Here is a 21324-nt window from a genome sequence, read left to right on the forward strand (position 1 = left end):
GCTGATGAGATGCACAGCACATCCCTGTCAAAGGGCCCAGGTTAACATATCCAGAAGGAGAGCAAGGGAAACAGCTCAACTGTGTAGCCCGCGGCCCATCTTCCCAATTTATTTACACACTTCTGCATTAGACAATCATTTGATAAAACGGACAAAAGGCCTGTGACAGTAGCCCTTGGACTTCACTGTCCTCTCAGCTGCTTTCCCTCTTCATTTATGGATTTTGCATTTAAGTCTGGAAAGTTACCCTTGACATCTCATTTCTTTCCTTCCCATACCATCCAGACTGAAGTGTAGTTCAGAGATTCCAGCACTTTCTTATGATTGCAGGAGGTATGGGTTCAGAGCCATTCAGTCTGCCTCATTCCCACTGGGCAAGAATCTGTATTATGCAAGAGATGAGTCTCTCTCTCTCTCTCTCTCCCCCTGTCTTTGCACTCTGATTTACTAATGGAGTGGAGGGGAGCATATTAAAAGGGTTTCTTTTTCTTTTTCTGAGCAGTTTGAACACTTCGGCATCTGTAGCCCCTGAACAAGGAAGTGATGTTTTTTGGACTTCTACTCTTAAGTCCACCAAGGAAATCCACCCTTCATTTGACCATTCATATTGGCTGCCATGACCATCCTCCCTGATGCCTATGTAAAAAATACTAACCAGTTAAAACCGTTATTGAAATCTGCCTTCTCCCTGAGACACTCTTCCTAGCCTTTAATAGTTTCACCATAAATTCATCTCAGAAGCAATCTCCCTACAGTCTGGCACATGCTCAATGAATCTAGACCATACCCAAAGAGCAAATACAAACTTTGCTGATGCATCTTCACCTACTATAGAGCCTTGAAAAGCCCTGCATTCACTTCTTGGAATAAAATACACACAGCGCAAACTCAGATAATTGATAAACAGTTTCCAATAGAAGGTGGAGATTTTTCATAAAAGTCACTCCATCTCTCAGTTCTGAAACAGCTTTCAAGGATGATGCTAGGCAAAAAACCCCACAACTCTACCAGATACCAAAAATCATGGACTCCAAAAGGTTACTAGCTTTAGGGAGCATTATACTCTCTACCACTATTCCAAGAAGGAATAAACTGTCTCGCTCTTTTTGCTATGATGTAACCACTTCACCCTATCCTCACTCTCTCTTTGCTATGTATCAGCTAGGCCCTTCTGATGAACCAGCCAATACAAGTTTAACTGAACTCAGAGCAGTTGGTCTCAACTTATATTTAGCTATGAAGTTTGCAGCTCCTGTTTCAAATCAGAAAAAGGAAGTGTGTGCAAGAGCATGCTTACTTTTTCCCATGATGCTAACTGGCCTAATAAAAGATCTTGCCAAACCTTGCCTTGTCTGTGTCTTCTAAATTTTGGAACATAAGGGCTTTTCTGGATTTGAGCCAACGCTCTTTAGGGGAGAGAATGTCTCTTTGCTACGTGGTTGTGCAGTGCTCAGTGATGTGACACTCTTGTTCACAGAAGCAATGCAGATAAATAACAAGTAAAGGCTAATAAATAATAGGCCTCTTTCTTTTCAGGGCAGGAATTGTCTTATTTCTCTGTTTATAGAGTCAAGCACATGAGACTTGAATCCTGAGAGGTTATAACCAGAACATAAACATTTAATACCATGGTCAGTGATAGCCACAAGAGTTGACAAAGGAGAGAAGATATATGACCCAAGATACTGCACATGACAGATAAGCCGATCTAATTCGTGAGCTACCGCTGGGAGGAGCAGACTTGCTGTCCTGCAACCCTTGTGCTCCTCATGTTTTCGTTGTGTTCAATCAGCAGCTGAGTGCTTGTGCATTGGGTCAGCTCAGCAAGTTGACTGATGGAAAATGAACCCTGCAAAATGTATGAAGTTTTCTGCATGATCAGCCAGCTCAGCTGCCTGTGCCTGCTGCTTGGGGAGCAGCTATATATCTGGCAGGCAAGACTGCAACACCCAGAGCCCAGCAGAGACATAGCAGTTGTCACTGCAGTTAAGTGCAGTAGGGGGCAAAGGAGTCCAGAAACTCTGCTCAGGACAGTGTGGGACTGCTTGGGATTATGCACTGATGGTTGTGATGTACTGAAAAGAAGGTAATAGAGCTGAAGTGGAGAGTGATGGTCATCAGAGATTCTCCCCTGTGGGGGATGGAGGCACCCATTTACCAGTCTGACTTGTTGTCTTAGGTGGTTTGCTGCTTGCCAAGGGATCTGATCTGGGATGCTGCAGAGGAATTACCAAGGCTTATCTGGCCCTCAGGCTATTACTTCTTGCTGCTCATCAATGTGGACACCAATGATACTGCTAGGGGCACTCTTGAGCATATCCAGAGGGACTGCAGGGCTCTGGGGGCTAGGGTGAAAGGCATGGGAGCCCAGCTGGAGATCTTGATCCTGCTAGGGAGGAGGAAAGGCTTGGGAGGAATGAACACCTGACTGCATTGCTGGTGTTGCAGGGAGTGCTTTGGCATCTATGAGCTCAGGACCCTCTTTGAGGACCAAGGACTGCTGAACAGGGGTGGGATCCATCTGATCAAGTGTGTTGGTAGTGTCTTTGCTAACAGGCTAACCTTGTGAGGAGGTCTTTAATCTAGGCGCTTTGGGGAAAGGAAGAGTTGTCATAATCTTAAGAGATGTAAAGGCACAGGGGCCAGTGAGGAAGCATCGGGGGGGCGGAGCACATGACATGCAAGAAAAGGCTGAGATAGCTGGGTTTGTTCATCCTGGAGAAGAGAAGGTAAAGGGGAGATCTTGCTATCTACAGCTACCTAATGGGAGGGTACAGAGAGGATGGAGCCAGACTCTTGGAGGTGTGCAGGGATAAGATGAGAGGCAGGCATCAGACAAAATTTGGAACATCAGAAATTCCAACTAGAGCTAAGGAAAAAGGTGGTCAAACACTGGAACAGGGGCCCAGAGGGGCTGTAGGATCTCCATCCTTGGAGGCATTCAAACCTCCACTGGACATGGCCCTGAGCAGCATGGTCTAATGAACGTGCTCAGAGCAGTGGGTTGGATTAGAAGCTCTGGAGCCCCCTTCAACCCTACCTCATTCTGTGATTTTATAACTGCACAGTTACTAGATCCAGTGTGCTTGGGGAGTAGGTGGGGAGGAGGCAGTTAGCTGGGGTGGGGATAACTGGAGTAGAAAGAGAGTGGGACTATGGCTCTAATTAGCAGCTCAATAATAGATGAGTTTTGCTGTCCTGGGAAACCTTTTCCCAGTGAGAAATAAAGACTGGGTGAGTTTCTGGTGGAATGCCCAAGGAATACTTCTTTGTGTCCTGTTACAACCTAGTACGAAACTCTTATGTTTGACTCTCATGTCTCATGATGTAAACTGAGTATCTGCTCTGTGCTTTTTAAAATGTTTTTAATGTGGGGAAAGGTCACAAATGGAGCATTCACGTAGTTCTGACTATGTCTTGTCCTGCCTGCTTTGATTTTCAATTTCAACAGAAATAATAACATCCTGCAAATGCAAGCTGTGCCTGGGTTTTACATCTTCTTGTAGCTGTCAGAAGAAGAACAGTAGATTCAGGTTATTAATTCAGGAGACTGTCTCTCTGTTCTGTGCTGATGCTGAAGTGATCTCCCACTGTGCTTCTCTCGACATGAGATTCATGAGGCAGTCACTTGGCATCATTTACTTCCACTTACAATCTCAAATGCATCCTTCCTGCAAAGGAGCGAGCTCCTTCTCTTGAGGAGACCTCAGTTGTTCCCAGGTGACAGGGAAGAAGCTCTCTTGAGGGTTTTTCTTTCCTCTCCCTGTCTTCTCTGCTGTCACTTTTTATGGCTTAGTCTCCACCAGCCTGGGTCCTCTGCCCTAGTAGTTTCTCTGGCTTAACGCAACTTTTGTGAAAATCTTTCCTTCAGAGGAGTCAGCGTGTGAATCATTAGGAATCTCCTACCTGCCTAGCCAGTATCTGAGGGTCTGTGTTCTTATGAATCATTAGCTTTCCTTCATTTTTCAGTCTGTGTCCTGCTTATGCTTTTGCCTTGTCTCTTCGTTGAACTGACTGTTATGTGTGCACCAGTGCTGTGGGTTTTGTGTACAGAGCTCGCCTAAGTTGTGCATGTTATGTCAAGGATGTTTCTCATTACTGCAGAAAGATTTCAGGTTCTGACCTGCCTCCTCCTCAACATATGCAGCAGCCAGGCTGCTGTGTGTCCTTCCCGCTCATGTTGTAGGAAATAATATTGCAACATTGTAGTAGCAATATAGTAAGTCTTGATGTGAGAAGCTCTAGGAAGGGAAGGGCTTTTATTAAAAAAAAAAGAAGAAAACTGATTTCACTCATGCTCCCATGCCCACATTCTCACAAGCCCAAGTGTGTGCAAGGAGTCCATCCAGCATGCAAGCACCAAGATGCATGTATGCAGCCAGTCTTTCCAGGATTCCCTGAAATGATATGAAGGACAAGGGATGCCAGCTGTCAAGTCCTCCTCATGTTTTCTGGGCTCTTTTTTGGTTATCAACCACGCTACGAGTTTGGATGTGCCTTTTTGTCACCGCTAGGAGCTGACAGGGGTCTATTAGTCACTTAGTTACACACTAACAGAGTCACACACTCTGTTAGTCACAGTCTGTTAGTCTGTTAGTCACAGTTTACTCACTGTCCTTTGTCTCCCAACCTGGTGTCCTGAGAAGCTACAGGTACTAAAATTTGATGACCTAGTAATCTAGATACCGTCGGTTTCTGCCATTCTTATCTCTCTTATCCTGCCATTTCTTCTTCTGGTGCTTCTCCACCAACCATTCAGTCCCAATTCATACTAGTCTTAATGCTGCTATTACAATCTTCTACAGTGTTGCCGAAAGTGATAGTTATGTTTGTGTACTGTGAGCCATTTTGGTTCTTTTCTCCTGTCCCACAAACGAGACACTGTCTCTGTGGTGGCACAGGCTCCACAGACTGTGGAGCTGTTCCTGGAGGGTCATAATCTTCAGGACATCATCCTTTTTTAGCTGAAGTTCCATAAGTGCAGGGTCTAGCCTGAGAGGCTCATCTAGAACCTGAGATGGTAAAGCTGGGACTCACTGGAAAGGTCCACATAGGTCAGCTTACATCATAGGATTCCTACTCAGAAGGATTTTCATATTTAATATTATCTGTTCTCAGAACAGGTTGCTGTACTGCTATATGATCACCTGCTTTGCCTCAAATGAAAACATAGCCCTGCTGAAAGCACATTTCTCATCTGTGCTGTCATTGTCCAGAGATTCTGATTTCACAAGGAAAATCAGCAAGCTAGCCAGGATTTTAATGAACTTCTTTGGGTCTCTGAATATTGCACGATTGTTATTTTCTCAATAATATGTTAAGAGATTGTTTTCTGTGGAGTTCAAGGTGAAGTGGAGTTCTGTGGCATTCAGCACCACCGCCTCACAGAGGTGAGTTTCACCTCTGTGATCACTCTGGAAAAGGACTTGGCAATTGAATCAGCATTGCTGCAGACAAAGGAAATTCATTTTCCAGCAACCTCAAGTGAAGTGAACATACTGTTCATCATGATTGAAAAGATAATTGTTGTCCCAATGATCCCTGAAATCTTAGGAACTTGAGTACATCAGCACCATCAGACAAGATCAGTCCCTTGCATTTCTGTCAGACAGTGGAGGGCAGCACCAACACTTTGAAAGTAGATTCAAAGATATTAAGTATGTTTCTGCAAAACTGGTGACCATGTTGAGTGCGTCTGCCAGGCAGAGGCAAAGTGTTAGCAAAAGGATGTTGAAGACAATTCTTAAATGGAAGAGTGAAACAAACTGAATATTTTCTTGATGGCAAGGTAAAGAAGCTTTACCACAGCCCACACACATAATGAGCCTCAGGGCTCCAAAAGTCTTCACAAAACTTGAACTTATTCAAGCATCTCAACTCCTGCTCATCAGGGAAGGCCCTGCAGATGAACAGGCTATTACCTCTTACCAAGGAGCATTCTGAATCAGGAATCTCCTGTGCTGAGTTTCTTTTGAAATGGGAATTCTGAAAAAAGTTGTAGAAATTCTGCTTGCAAGAATGCCAGCCATCAGTCCACATTTCAGTGAATCCTGGTTAAGGAATCCAAAGATCTGTGTGGTTAGTGACTTCCAGAAGTTTTCAGCTGATTCAGAACATCTGGTATCCAACTTAAAAAGTATAAATGTGAAACTTCAGTAACCATGGTTGCCTTCTTAGGTTATTCTATTAGTATGCATATGACCTTTTTCCTTTGGAGTAAGACAAGGTAAGGGCCATTCACAGTGCCCAGAGCAAAAATACAAATCAAGACATCAACTGTTCTTTTTTCAAATCTACTGCAATTTCCTGTTATGAAAAAGCAACAAAATTGCCAACTCCAACTTTTCTGTGATGGAATTCTGGTTAAACTGACCTCAAGAAAGTCAAGAAATTACTAACGTGTACTTCTGTGTTCTTTCTCCACAACATGCACAGATGATTATTAGCTGGCTTGTGTTTCAGTATTAAAGCCATTCTCAGACACTTGTTAGTAGCTTGGACTAAAATACTAAGAACTTGGAGCCATCTGAATGAGGTTGTGTGCAGGCTGATAAAGAAGCATTTGACATTGTCTCTGAAACTACCAAGTTCCATAATTTTCATCTGCTGTTGTGCTTTTGAGATTAAAACAGCTGACAAACCACTTCTAGAGATTCTCTCAAATGACACATCTATACCTCCAATCACCTATGGTCATATACAATCACGGAGTTTTATGCCAAATGTTTATGATTGTATACTTGTCTGCAAATCAGAAAAATTGATTTTTGGTGCCTGCTCACTATGCCAGCTGTTTCTGATGCCAGATTGTGAAGTCCTATCTCCAGACAAAGTAAATATATTGAAATCCCCTCCTGGCCTGCTTTTCCAGGCTGGCCAGATCATGAAAATGACTGACTAAGATGCATATAGTACCTGTTCTCAAGGCAATCTGTATGTGTTCATCTCAAGTACATGTTCTCTTGGCACTGAAGGGGTGGCCAACAGAGAAATTGCTGTTAAAACTCAAAGCATTTTTAATCCATAAACACGAGCTGTTTGCTTATTAAAAAAAACAAAACTCTTCTGGAGATATCACATTGCTATTCCTGAAGGAGATTGCTGAGTCATGTTAACTATGCTATATGCAGCATAGGCAGAAATTGTGTGCATGAAAATGTTAGTCATGCATTTTGGCTAGTGACTTGGAAATGATAACAGAATTAAAAAAAAGTCATAAATGAATGTATTACCYGCCAAGCTATGTGATACCACCTGCTGAAAGCCCCAGTGTTCCCTGGACAATGCCTGTATTGACTTCACTGAGCCCTTTCAGACAGAAAATTAACTTCCTAATTGTGGTAAAGTCTTACTCAGAATACCTCAGTGGGATTTTATCCTCCTCAGAAACACCTACTGTGTCAATCTCTGCTCCCTGCTGAAGATGATCTGTGATTACTGCTTACCAGCCGTTCTAACAACAGAACTGCCCTCATGGCTGATGAGTTCAAGGATCTGACTGAGAGATCCTCATTTGAACTGTCACGCTGTATCATGCTGTCCCTGAGCATGTGGTCAGGCTGGACAATGGTGCAGACAGACCAAGAGACCTTGAAAAGATTTATATTTGCCAGGCTCCTCACAACACAGTGTTACACAGCTGGTCTGATAGTCAGAATGAGTCCTCCTGCGCTACAGTGAGACAGCATCTCAGCTCACTCCTCTGTCAATTCAACTCTTATCTGTCTGAGAAATTCTCATACAAGTAGGTAGAGGCTGTGGGTTAATCTCTGTCATTGTCTATATCACACTTCATGATGTGACAGAAAACCTCAGTGAGAAACAGTAGAACTGAGCAAAGCATGTTCATTAAGAGCTATTGAGGTCATCAGACCTGATGAAAATGAAGCCCAGACCACCAAAGGACAAGTTGGGTACTGTGTTGTTGAACAGCTGAAGAGACGACCACGTCCAAGCAACTCTGTCCTGGAGGCTGTGACACTTCTTCTTACCTCCTTATTGGCATTACTCCGGGCCCCAGACACTGCTGCTGCTACTTGAGGAAGAAAGTTCTCCTGTTGGCCTGTGGTTCAGTCATCACTCCCAAGATCACTGAACTGCTGAACAGCACAGGAAAACCATGGCAAGGCTGAGCGCTGTCAACTGGATAGACATCTTCCAAGGTAGGAGGGAAAGGACCGTGCACTGGGGCACAGCGTGGTTTTGGGTGACGTGAATTTGCACCAAGGAAGCCATAGTGCAGATGTAGTTCTCTTGCGCAGAAATATTTCAAAATTCCTCTTGTTTTCTGTGCGTGCTCCAGCAGGCAGGGAGATGAAAGAGGTGTTGCTGTTGTTCATGTTACCAGTAACAAAGGGTTATGTTCACTTGCCTTTGGCAGCCTCAGTTCTGTCTGTCCTGCTTTATAAACACAACACTTACACTGGAGGTGGTGGGAGAAGGGCACCTGCATATTACTACTTCTTGGTTTCATTTGTTTTTTGATGGCGAAACACTAAAGGCAGTCTTTAGAGGTACTGAGTTAGACCTAAATAGTGCATGAAGGACCCAGAACATACCTTCATCGTGATTCAAGGATTGGGGGAAGGCATCTGCTATCACCCTTGCTGGGTGACTGGGAAAGGGAGCACAGTGACTAACAATTCTCTTGGACTTCCTTATTCCTTATATAGATCTAATTCTCAAAAAGATGCTGACAAAGCATAGTCCATGGCACCCACTATGATCTGCCACATCAGGGAAAATCTGGCTATTTCTTTAGTATTCAGTTCCAGAGATAGTAGCTCCAATATAGTCATCCACATTTGGCAGCTGCAGAATGTGTATTAGGCGCTGTTTCATGGTGAGCGCTCTGTTGAGACTTAATGGGTATTTGGTTTTCTTTCACTAGTAATTTTTAAGATGTCTTGTTTACATATGTAGAATGGCAGTTGCTCTGTGGTTTTGGTCCCGCCTACTTCATTCTTCTTCCTCTGTATACTAGCCCCTATGTTTTGGACCCCCTGGCCACCATTGCTCTGCTTTTCCAGGCTTATCCACTGTGTTGGAATGGACACCTGGATCTCACTTTAATCTCTCCTCTTCACATTCAGTGCTAGAGAGAAAAAAATATACTAATGGGTACAGGTTGCTAGATGCTGTATATCTTGTTTGAGAAAAGCATTAAAAGAAGCTTAAATGACCATTATAGCTCATCCTTTCTCTTCCAGTTGCATTCTGATGGCTTTAGTTACTTACTCATCTCTTCTGCTCTGAAGTTGGAATTATAAGCCAGAAATATTGGATTGATCAATAAAAAATGGTGTAAGGAATAAACATTGAGCATGCTGTTGTGGCTGGCATAGGGATCCAGCTCTGAGCAGTCGGCCCATCTGTTGGTTAATGTAGTCTCATAATGTCAGACCATCTGCCTGTTCCTCTTGTGCTGCAGTGTAGAAAACTGGGATGAGAGAAATAGATCACGAAGCTATGAGAGACCTTTCTCCAAAACAAATAAGCTTCATGATCCTAAAAGCTATCAAAGATATCTACAACTATCCCATCTTGTTAGACAATTAAGACAGTTAAGATAGAAAAAGGGCCAGCACCCAGACAAAACACTGCAGTTTGCAGAATGTGAGAGAGCATATGATGAATCTAATCACTGGAAACTGCTTAGGTGTTAGAAGAAATGCCAGCTGTTTTGATTTTGTTTAGCTTTACTTCTTCATTGGTTTCTTTACTTTGAGAGGTGAGGTGGAGCTGTGAGTCAATTAAAACCATTCTCTTTGGCATGATGATGTGCTTTCTCTGACGTTTTTATGGTTCTGACATTGAGTGTGGATCTGAATTTAATCCTGTGTATGACACTGGACAGAATGTGGAATATCTTTGTGCCTATTTTCCCCTTTTTCTAGTGTGAATACAGTAGAGTAGCACTGTAGAAATGACTACAAAAACCACTCTAAATCAAGACTATCATCTCATATGCCTTAATAAATATATTTGGGTTAAATATTTCCCTGTGAAGAGCTACAGTGTGATATACTTCTATCCTCAGCACTGGGCTGAGGAATGAATTATATTCTGACCTTGTTGCTAGCATTCCCCACAGCAGAAAATTTCACTGTTCTCCGTGTCTCTGGTATTACCAACATGAAAAGAAAGCCTATTGCTTCCTAATGCAGATTTACCTTTAATTCTGTTATTACGCATGGTTTCTTCCCAGTATATTTAATTTGTTTTAAAAATAACTTCAGTGATTCATAATAGATATGTAATAAAACATAGGTAAAAGGTTAGTAATACAAATTTTTTCTACACACTTTATTATATCTCTCCTAATACAAATGCACACGTATGTGTGTGTGTGTTTGTGTCCTATTAGAAATAAATTAAAAATAATGTAAGCAGAATATGAAATTTGCACAAAGACAATAGGGAATATTTTCAAAAGGGTACAATTTCCCCAATCACATTTCTTTTCATTGGATGTAGGTCTCTAGGTGGATGAAACCCTTTTAAAAATGCTATCCRTTTTTTCTTGTCAAGATCTGCTACCCAGCACACAAAAAAGGAGGTTTAGTTTTGAACTTGGTCTGTTTGAGCTTCATTTGTCTCTTTTCCAACCTAAAATTTGTTCTGTGTTGTCATTGTCATACAGAAAGTGTTCCCTATCTTTGATCATAACTGTCACTCTCCTCTCTATCTCTTTAAATTTTATCACATCTTTTTTGGGCTGGGGCTGGAAGGGGAGGGGTGAGAAGTGCACACAGAGTGCTGGGTGTAGGTACATCATGAATACATGTGGTGGCATGGTGATTTTTTCTGTTTTGTTCTTTATTTCCTACAATCATCCTAATATTTCTTTTCAACTTTTTTTAATCTCTACAGAGCAGTGAATTGATGTTTTCATAGAAGTGTCTGCCATCACTCCAAGAGCTCTTTCCTGAGGGCTAAGAGCTAATTCAGAACCCATCACTTTACATGTAAAGGTAGGATTATTCTTCATGTGCACCACTTTGCATTTATCAACATTGAATATCATCTACCATTTTCTCTCCCAGTCACTCAGTATCATGAGAGCCTTCTACCATTCTTTGTAATTTTTTTTTTTGTTTTAGTCCTGCAAATGGCCTATTATCAGCAGTAAGTTGTTCACCCATTTTCTCAAGCACTTCTGACTGTGTAGAAGAGCACTGGCCACAACACAGTTCCCTTAGGGACCCCAGTGGCCACCTGCCTTGATAGTGAAATTTAGCCTTTAACTTCCCATCTTTAACTAGCTAATTATCTGTAGAAGGACTTTCTTCTTCTCCACTGATGACTTTAAGAGCTTTTAGGAAAGGATCTTGTTGAAAGTCTTCTGGAAACTCAGGTAGACTGTAACAATCACATATCATTTATACTATGTTTTCAGTGACTACTTAAGGGATGCTGACGGATTTGTGGAACGCAACTTTTTTCTAGAAAGACTATGTTATTTCTTCTCCTTATATGATATTTTTCCATTTGTATATTTTTAAGTCTTTATCATAACAGCTAACATTTTGCCTGGTATAGATGTCAAAAAGGTCTGTTGTTCCCAAGATTCTTATGTAGATCTTAGAAAAACAATTAGTGGCACCTTCCATTCCTCTGATACGAAGGCAGCTTTAAGTGGTTTTTACGCAAGACAATAATTCCCATACTCCCAAGCTCCTTTAGAAGTATTGGGTGAATACCGTCTGGTTCTAGAGATTTGTCACTGTTCATTTTGGCCATTTGTTCTAAGACTTGTCTGCTGGAAGATTAATTGAAGGTAGATCCTCTATCCCTCTGTACTGAAGGGTTCCACCAGGAACCTTCCTAAGCTTCTCCATGGGAAACATAGTTACCAAAAATTCATTCATTTTTTTTTTGTGTTAGTCTTTCTTCTTTGAGTGATGCTTTTACATCTTGAGTCTATTGGCTAGAATCTATACATTCTAGCAGGCTTCCCACTTCGAAGTACATGAAAAAAAGAAAGATTTATGATTAGTTAAGATGCCTGTAGCACATTATTCCTCAGACTTTCTTCTGCCTTGCCTTGTTGTGTTTTCACTTCTGATTTGTGGAGTTTATGTTCTTTTTAATATTTCTCGGTTCCATATGAAGTTTTCTTCCCTGTTTGGCTGCGGTGTTTCACAACACTGGATCCTATTTCATATTTCTAATTTATTTTCTGATAAATTATGTAGCATCTTTGAAAAATTTTCGTACTCTATTTGTCCTTTTAGCTAACCCCTTTAATTTCTTTTAATCAGCTTTCTTTCTCTCTTTCTTTTTTAATATTCCCTACTTCACACCTTTTTTACTTTTACTTCTTCTGCAAAGATGCTGAATCTCTGTAACTTGTGATCACAGATACAATCCATCTCTTAGTAACATTTTTAGTCAGGTTCCCAACACCACTCAGGACTTAGTAAAGAATTACCAGTTTCCCAACAAATTTCTCCATGGTTATTAAGTGTGTCTAAATTTTAAACTCTGCATCATACCAGGTGTGACAGTTTCTCAGTCTATGCAGGGGTTATTGAAGTTTTGCCCTACTGTTTTATTTTCTGTACTCATACCTTCTCTTATCTTAAGTTTAACCCTGCTACTGTCACCACCCGAATGGGTGATCACTAATTGAATTCTGTGTTTATTGTTTGAGCATGGAGTTCATCCACAGAGATTCTGTGTTGCTTCAGTACATGACATCTGCTTTGTTTTTCAGTGTAATCAGTACCATGATGTTATTGTCCCACTAATTATCATTCTACCATCTAATTTCTGATACACCTATTACATCAGTAGCCATCAAAGCCAGGCATCTAGTTTTCCTTCTTATTAACTGCTGTTCTAGAGCTGGCTTAGAAGCATGTATACATTTAGCTCAGTTTTCTCTTTCTCTGTGCTCAGTTTAGGTGAAACTTTGTTTATTTGCCTTCTGCAATGTGCTATCCTAGTTTTGCCAGCCACTTTTTAGACAATACAGAATTTTTATTGCTGCATCTCTACAGGATGCATCATCATGAACTGTGTAGAGGACCTGCAGAAGACGTCTCCTACCTCTGCCTGTGCAGTCTGCAATTTAAAAAGTCCCTTGTAACATTTTTGAGTGTTAAATGCTCACTGGCAATGAACATTTTCTTTCTGTAAGATTTTGCTTTGCCTCAACCTTCATATCTTCTAAAAAGGCTTGTTTATTTTATGCATGTGAATTTCACTATAAATAAGCAAAACACACTGCAATATAGGCTGTCCCTCATGACCTGCTGCTTTGTCATTCTTAATGGGTGTTATTCCATAGATGTCACAGCTGAAGCAAGCAAGGACTGACAGACCACAAGAGTAAGTTAGAGCAGATTGTACCTTGCCCATAAGGAGCTTCTCCTGTGAATCTAATATGTGAATCCTATCTAATATTGGTTGCAGCCATGTGTAAACTTTGAGCCAGCACTGACCTTTTAGCCTGTTTCTGACACAACTTCCCAGCAGGGCTCCTGAGGCCAGAACAGCACATTTCAGCACACGCTACAGACACTTCAGGTGTCTGGAGACTGCCTGCGTCACAGGCACGCTGAACACCACCCCAAAAGCTTTTGGGGACGCCACCTTTTCTACAAACCCTCTCTCTGCCCAGCAAGGTTCTTCCAACACAAATGCTGTTTCCAGCTAATCTCCACTGCATATATTCCAGTTTTTCGCTTACATAAGTTGTTTGGCTGGTCTTTCACGACTCCTCATCCTCCTGCTCTCACTATGTCATTGTGGTTGAAAGCTGACATTTGTACATTTGGGGAAGGATTGGGGAGCTGGAATCTCCACAGAGATCTAGGCAGCGGGAGGAACAGGTCTGTGTGTGTAGACAGTTGTGGTGTTAAGCTAGTCAGTGAAGTCATTTATCAGATGATTTGATGGGACATATTGCCACCTTTGCCACTGCTTTCTATTGTGATACCACAGTTTCCAGACATAATATTTGGCATTGGTCTCTTCTTCTTGAATGTATCCTGCATGGCCTCTGGGAAGTCCTCGGGCATGGATGTGAAGCAATGGGAAAGCACAGCTGGAAGGTGCACCCAGAAAGGCTGATGAGATGAGGAGTATTGCCCCAGCCAGTGTTCTGGATTGGCACCACACCAGGGAGCTTAGACAGGAAACCTGTGCTAACAAAGATTTGAAGAGCCCAAAAGAGAGGAAAGGCTGGAGACTGAATTCAAAAATGGACTAGGTAGCTAAGAGCAGGTCCTCTGTCTGCTGAGAGAAGGAAAGGAAATAGGAGAGAGCTCCAATGGAAAGATAAGGAGTTTGTGGAAAGAAAAGGGGTTAGTGCATGACCTTACTGAGTCTTTATGGCTGCACAGTTACCTCAGATAAAGGGAAATCTGTCAGGAGTTGGGCTGCTTTATAAGATGTCAACAAGAAAGAGGAAAGTTACATTTCTTCACATGTGGAGCAAAACTAAAGTGAACACAAGCCCTGTGATGAAGAAGTAAAAGAGCACAACTAAGTCCACTTCTCCGTGTATGGCACAAGTATCCCTCACTGAACATGTTGCTCTTTTATTCTTTGAACATCAAAAATGCTCAGCAGGAACACAGCTTTGATTACTATGGAGAAGATCACAGGAGCAACTGAGAACTTGAAAATCAGCTCCAATCTACGGGGATAGTTTCCATCCAACTCCTTTTGGAAATATTTGCTATCTTATTTGCTGTCTTACTGCTCACATCTGTAATGAAACTTAGAAAATAACTCACTGCCTGTAACCCCAAAACATCTGTTCAGTGACAGCCCATTAAAAATCCTGGCCAGAATAACCAACTATTGCCCTATCATCCTTGATCAATAGCAAATGGAAGCTGTCATCAGAAATATTTGTGGACACAGAAGATGTTTTTTTCTAGTTATTATCTACCATCACCAAGCTGATTTCGTTAAGCAGATTTGGCACTAACAACCAGCAATAGCTAATAAATTCAATGTTGGGCTTACAAGGTTCTGACAAATTGTTGGCAGCTGCCTCCTTAAATGCGGGGAAGGGCTCTCTTAGTGTGGGTTGGAAGTGTTTATTTATACCATCCTGTGGGTCTGTTTGCCCCAAATTTGGATGCCCAGATCTGCCTCCTTTTAGCAGCTGTCGTTGGTGCAATATATGCAAAGGGTATAACAGCTGATCAGAGAACTTGTTATTCAGCTACACTAGTGATCAGCAGAAAGGGATTAAAGTTAGCGAGATCAAGCATAAGTTATTGCTTTTTTACAGTGAGAATAAGAAAAATTATTTCATTTGTGAGTGCAACATTTGTGGAAAAGATGTAGTTAGCCCTTGCCATAGATTTCTTTGTATTTTACCATGAATGGTTTAGGGATTAGCTTTTCTACACTAAGAAGCTTTAAATTAATAAAAAGGGGGTTTATACTGACGTGCTGTTACATGGTGATGGACTTCAGAAGTGACTGGTTCCACAGTCAAACTAAGCTTGTTCTTAAGCTTCCTTCTAACCTGACTTAAATGTGGAAGATGATGTGCTCAGAGATATTCCAGTGGGCTTTTTTATCTACATGGGGCTAAAAGTCAGTTACATAGAGGTTTCCTTTGGATCCAGGGAAACCAGCTGAAAGAAACCATGGAAAGCTGAGTGCCTAGTTGCAAGAGATGCAGAACATCTACACATGGAGACATTTAGAAAATCACAACCCTGAACTACCACTTTTTAGTGGTAAGTGATGCTAAGAAGGTATACAGAAATTGAATGAGTTGAAATCTCATTGTGGAGATAAGTTTAATTCAAAAATCCCCAGTTATACAATGGACAGGAAAACCAAAATACCTTAATATAACTGATCTCAAGAAAGATACTCAACTTTGAATATTCATTGCACTTTATCAAATCTCATTTCCTTGGAAGAGGAATCAAGAATCCGCTCCAGCACTGGGTATTACTGGCTAGTTGACAAGCCTCTGACCAGAGTGCATGCCCAGTCAACACAGCAAGCATTTGGAGGTGCACACTTGTATCTCCATGCTCCAAAAGGATGGGGGAAATCTGTCTCCTGCCCCATACCAGCAGCTGACCACACGGTTAGCCAGCTGCCCAGTGTTACTGCCTTTACTAAACAGGATGTCACCTTGGAGCTGAGCAGAGATCAGCTCTCAGGAATCATCTCTTTTCATTACATTCATTGCTTCTTTTGAGAAATAGAGTTTCAAATGCTGATTTCTCGAAATACCCTTTCAGCACAGGGGATACTTAGTAAAGTCGATGCCAAGTGAGGGGAAGATGATGAAATTAAAGGAGTATGAGATCCTTTCTGATTGGAAAAGAAGAACAGAATAAGCCAAGAAGTTAAAGAATTCTGCAGTGAAAATAAGTTAGGCATCATAACACACAGTTTTCTCTTTGCATGGGATGAAAGTATCTCTGCACAATAACAAGACTGATTGAGGAGAATTCAGATTGACTACGTTTCAGTGTCCAGCTTGATGTACAAATGCAGAATTTATTCTGGTTTTGCTTATGAGTCTGGTTGTCAGCGGTTTCTAACTCCAGGTGAGTGTTCCCCTCTCCTGTGAGTAAGCCATACAACTCAACAGAAAGACTTCAGAAACATAAAGAAATCATTTTCTTCACTAAACTTACACCAGATGTACTCACCTTTCTCAATAAGGAAAAGTAGAATAATCTAGAAACACACCCTGACACCAAGCAGTAACTCTAAAACTGCTGCAGAAAAAATCTATTGCTGACAGCAAAAATCTATCGCTGACAGCTTTTAGCATGACCGACAGAAATACTTAATGTAAATTGCTAAATGCTGTCTTGGAAAGTCCGTGGGTGAAGCAGCTAAACACTATGTACCAGAATGAACTTGCTCAGAAAAATGATGCACAGAAACATCCCCTTGCCTTTCGAACTCACACATCCCATGCAAGGGAGCTCCGAACCTCAACACAGTATATAATAAGCATCCCCTTTCGCCTGTTTTGGATCTGCCTCCTGGTAGTATCATGTAATATCCACTATTCCTTGTACTGGGAAAGACTAGCCAACAACCATTCCCCAGACTACCTTTTTAATTCCTCTCTCAAATTTATAGATGGCTATCATTTTTCCTTTCAGGCAATCTCTCTTTTAAGCCCTACTCTTGCCCTTGTACAGAAACTTTCAGAGATCTGATAATTCTTGCTGCCATTCTGCGAACTGGACTGAAAAGGACAAAATCACACACTACAGTTAATATATGGGAGCAGCTCTTGGATGTTCATCATGCGTCAGGATGTTGTCTGCTCTGTCCTCAAGTCCTTTCCTAATCCAGTTCCTTTTTGACCACTACCAAATATTGAGCCAGGGGTTTCATAAGAATTGTTGTACCCCAAGGTCCCATTTCTGTGTATAAGACTTAGCTCAGGGCCCATTAATGGTAGTACCTCAGGACTGTTTTTTCCTTAATTTATTTTTTCTATAATTTATTTAAGTTTACTTACATTGAATTTCACACAGGCTTGTCTGTGTTACCTCTTCTCCCACTGAAATACCCCTCTACTTCATCAATGATAATTACCCTTCTCTTTCAAATTGTCCAGCTGATCAACAATTAAGATAAATTAAGAACAATTGTTCCTAACAGCATTTATTGCCTCCCTGCCAGACCTGATGAAGGTACCATATGCCCAAAAGGTTTTGCAATTCTGTCAGGTGATCTAACAAAATATATCGCTTCTTCTTACAAACATTCATTTTCCTCTGTCCTTTGGCTTTTCCAAAAGCCCATTATTGGCATGAAGGACACTGCAAAGCTTGTGCGCCTGTTCAGCTGCAGGCAGAGTGCTCCGCCTTCAGCAGGAAGCAGGTTGGGCTCAGCTGCCCAGTTTGTCAGTTAATTGAATTCTACCCAATTTTTTTTCCATGATGAATACAATTTTGAAATATGGATTAAATTACTACTGAGAATCTACAACTCCAATATCAGAGTAAAGAAAAGCTTTGCAGCCTGCCCCTTTCTGTGCACTTTATTTATTTATTTATTTATTTATTTTTTGAGGGTAGCTCAGACAGACAAGCAGCTACATGGTCCCCTCTCACAGACAGACAGTTGGTGCCTGAAAATGAACGTGACTGCAGTTTTCTGTCTATTAACGTCTTTGTACCCTGATGAAACTGCATAGCATGCTCTTCCTCAGTAGAGGAAGTAGGGAAATGTCTGTATTATGATATACATCTTCATTTCCTTGAAAAAATATGTCTGAATGAAGAGAAAATGCATCAGAGAAAAGACAGATTTGAACAAACCCACTGAATAAAGGACTCTCTTAAACCCTTGGCACCTGTTTCAGCTGGCTGTATGTAATCTGGATGACATGCAGGTTCTTGTGCACTCAGAAGGTGTTTCCCCTGGCATTGAACTACGACAAGAACAATACAGGTGAGATTTGCAAAAAGGGAAGAAGCCTGGACTGTATTTGTCTTACCTTTTTCAGAAGCTGGGGCAAGGTCAATAAAACTTCGACATTTTTCACCTTTAAAAGAAAAAGATTATTTTAGGAGACAGAAATTGATTAGTTTTGCTCTGCCTTCCCTTTCTGACTGGTGTTTCTGCCACCTCTCCCACCTGAGATGCTACGGGGCCACTGAGTTATCATTATCTCTTTCACACAGAGAGCAGACATTTACCTGGGGCTCCACTCTGGGCAACACGCATCATCCTTACGTGGCTGGACTCTCCCTTAGGACTACAGGCGCTTGGTCAGAAGTGTGAAATACAAGTAATGAAGAGAAATTTTCTCTCCGATTGTTGGGTCCCTGTTGGCTGAGTGCTGCTCTTTTCCAAGGGCTGGGACAGTGCTGCACTCTGGTTGGAGAGGCACAGTGCAAGGCACTGCAGAGGGATAATGCTGGGAGGACACAGGCCTCCTTCCACCAATGCTCTTGCTCCCTTTCCCATCTTCAGGATACCATCTGTACCCCATCAGGGTTGGACTGAACCTCCCAGTGCCAGGAGGCATTCCCATGGACACAGATGTCTCTCTCTCAGAGTTGATGAGACAGATTTTCTCATGGCATGTTCATGGGCCAGTGTGGGGAAAATGGTGGTGGCTTCAGGAGCCTAGTCAGTGCTAGTGAGCTGCCACTGGTAAACCCCCAAACGACAGTACTAATATTAATAGCAAATATTTTCAGAAAAAAATGGTATGAAAATGATACAGAGCAAAAAACCAATTTCCTCTTCTCACCATTGCCTGAAAGTACTAACATGTACAAGGGATCCAAAAAGTTCATGCAAACAGGGGAAAGGGAGTAGTACAGTAAGGACTTGCCAGGTCTGCCCAGGATATTGGCTGCTCTGCAGTAACGCACTGCCAGCGTGCCTGAGGAGATGGATGTGTGCTATTACAGCATCTAGCTCTCCTGCCACCTTTGTATCAAGTCCTTTCCTGTGGAAAGCTCTGATGAGTGTCCAGCAGACAGTAACCTGGCATCAACACCCCTCAAACAGGGACTGGCCATCCTGTCCCAGAGCTTTCTGATCAAGGCACACCCCAGTTCAAAGATCCCACTAAAGCTCACTTAGCAACACACTGCTGCAGTTGGTCATGCAACATGTTCAGTAATTAAAGAAGCACGAGCAAAGAGCTTTGGATTTGCCTAAATTGTAAGAAAAAGCAGCTGCAGGAGCTGAAGATGGGAGGAAGAACTGCTAATTATCCTAAATTTTACCTTTAGCTTGTCAGAGTTAGATGCAGACCTGCACTAACTGTACCACAGAGATCAGGGCCTCCTTGGGCCTCCAAGGGTGCTATAATAATGTGAATGGTGTTGTTCTAGAGTGCAGCCACCTTGTCAATCTTGCAGTGTATGAGTAAGAAAAGGCATGAAACAAGAGGCAAGAGGGGAGAGGACAAGGTCGCACAAGGTGACTTGGAGCACTAGGGTGGCAGCTATTGTAGCAACCCGGGTAGGATTCTGTTGCTTAGATCTTTGTAGACACTTTAGCAGAGTGTAAGAGTGAAGAGTTTAGCAGAGTGAAGAAAGAATAAGAAAGGGTTGAAGAATGATCGGAAGTAACACAGAGGTAACATGTTGGGAGTGGCAAAAACAGAAAATGATCTTCCAATCTTCCCATTGTTATTCTGAAGGCTACAGAGCAGGGAGGATTGCACTAATGAAGGCCAAGAAAAAGTGATTTGCTGGATATGCAGGAATTAGGGTCCCATTGTATAAGGGGAATAGCCAAGAATCAACTGCCTGCCTGGGCTATGAGGGTGAGGGAAAATAAAAATGGGAAGTTGTCCTCAATGACTGGAAAAAGAGAGAGCTCTGAGACTTCACTGGATTTATGCCCCGTTCATTGCACAGCCACAAAGAGAGATCAGAGACCTTCAGATTGGATGGGAGGAGAAGGACTCAGAGCAAAGACACGTCTCTGAGTCACCAGTATGGAGAGGTAAGTAGAAGCTTTATTTTTTAGGTTGGACTGAGGATGAGGTTGGTCCTCCAGAGAATCAATTCAAAGAACAGGAGGAGAAGTGGGAGGAGAACCAGGGTAGAACAAAAGGGGAGCCTAGATAGGTCTCCTAGGAAAGCAAAATCAGAATGTGAAATGATGAAGAACTAGTTGACTGGTGTTGTGAGGATGAGGTTATTAAAGATTTCAGTAAGAGTTATTCCAAACAGAGATGAGCTTTTCTCATTTTGTCCCTTCATAAGTTATCCAAACATGAGAATTTTTTTCCAATCTACGCAGTTAATGGGAAATGGGAAAAATTAATGCCTTCTTCTTGTCACTCATCCCAAATGCCGGAGAATATCCATTCTCCTGCATTTTGTAGAAAACAAATGTTGGTGTTTATTTGAAATAGTTTCCCTTCAAAAGGTTCTGAAAAATTTTATCTAAGAAAGGAAAATGTGATGAAAAACAAGATTTCTAAAAAAAAAAGTAGTTATCAAAGCTGGAGTAAAACACCTTTGTAAGAGAGCTCCCAGATGCCAGGAAGAAGAAAACTCTTTGGATCATGTTGGCATGTCCGAGGTAGCATGAGTGGATTTACTAGGGCCTAAGAAAGTTTTGCTCCCCATTAGTCAGTGCAGAGCGCTTTCAGCAACACCCAGCTGTCTCAGCCCAGCAGCTGCATGAAATCTCCCTCTATTTAGAGTGAGGCTGCTTCTATTTCTAGTAGCTATTCTCAGACCTGAGAGCAGATCATTCATGAAAATGTTCCTCTGTGAAATCTCACAAAAAAAACCATGTCCGCCCAATATCACTTTCAAAACGGGGTCCATTATGCTGTTATCATGCAAAAGAGTGTTCCTGGTTGACATCATCACCTGGAGGTAG

The 21324-nt window shown here is 41.9% G+C and overlaps 1 protein-coding gene across 1 annotated transcript in view; it reads right to left on the bottom strand.

The window, feature by feature from the left end:
- GSG1L (GSG1 like) overlaps positions 1-21324 on the bottom strand; it is a 54223-nt gene that overhangs the window by 13192 nt on the left and 19707 nt on the right. Inside the window, exon 2 of the mRNA XM_026080617.1 lies at positions 18461-18508. Coding sequence (XP_025936402.1) covers positions 18461-18508 — 48 coding nt within the window. The remainder of the gene's footprint in view (positions 1-18460; positions 18509-21324) is intronic.

Source organism: Apteryx rowi, unplaced genomic scaffold, assembly GCF_003343035.1.
Source record: "Apteryx rowi isolate R43461 unplaced genomic scaffold, aptRow1 scaffold_527, whole genome shotgun sequence".
Lineage (NCBI taxonomy): Eukaryota > Metazoa > Chordata > Aves > Apterygiformes > Apterygidae > Apteryx > Apteryx rowi.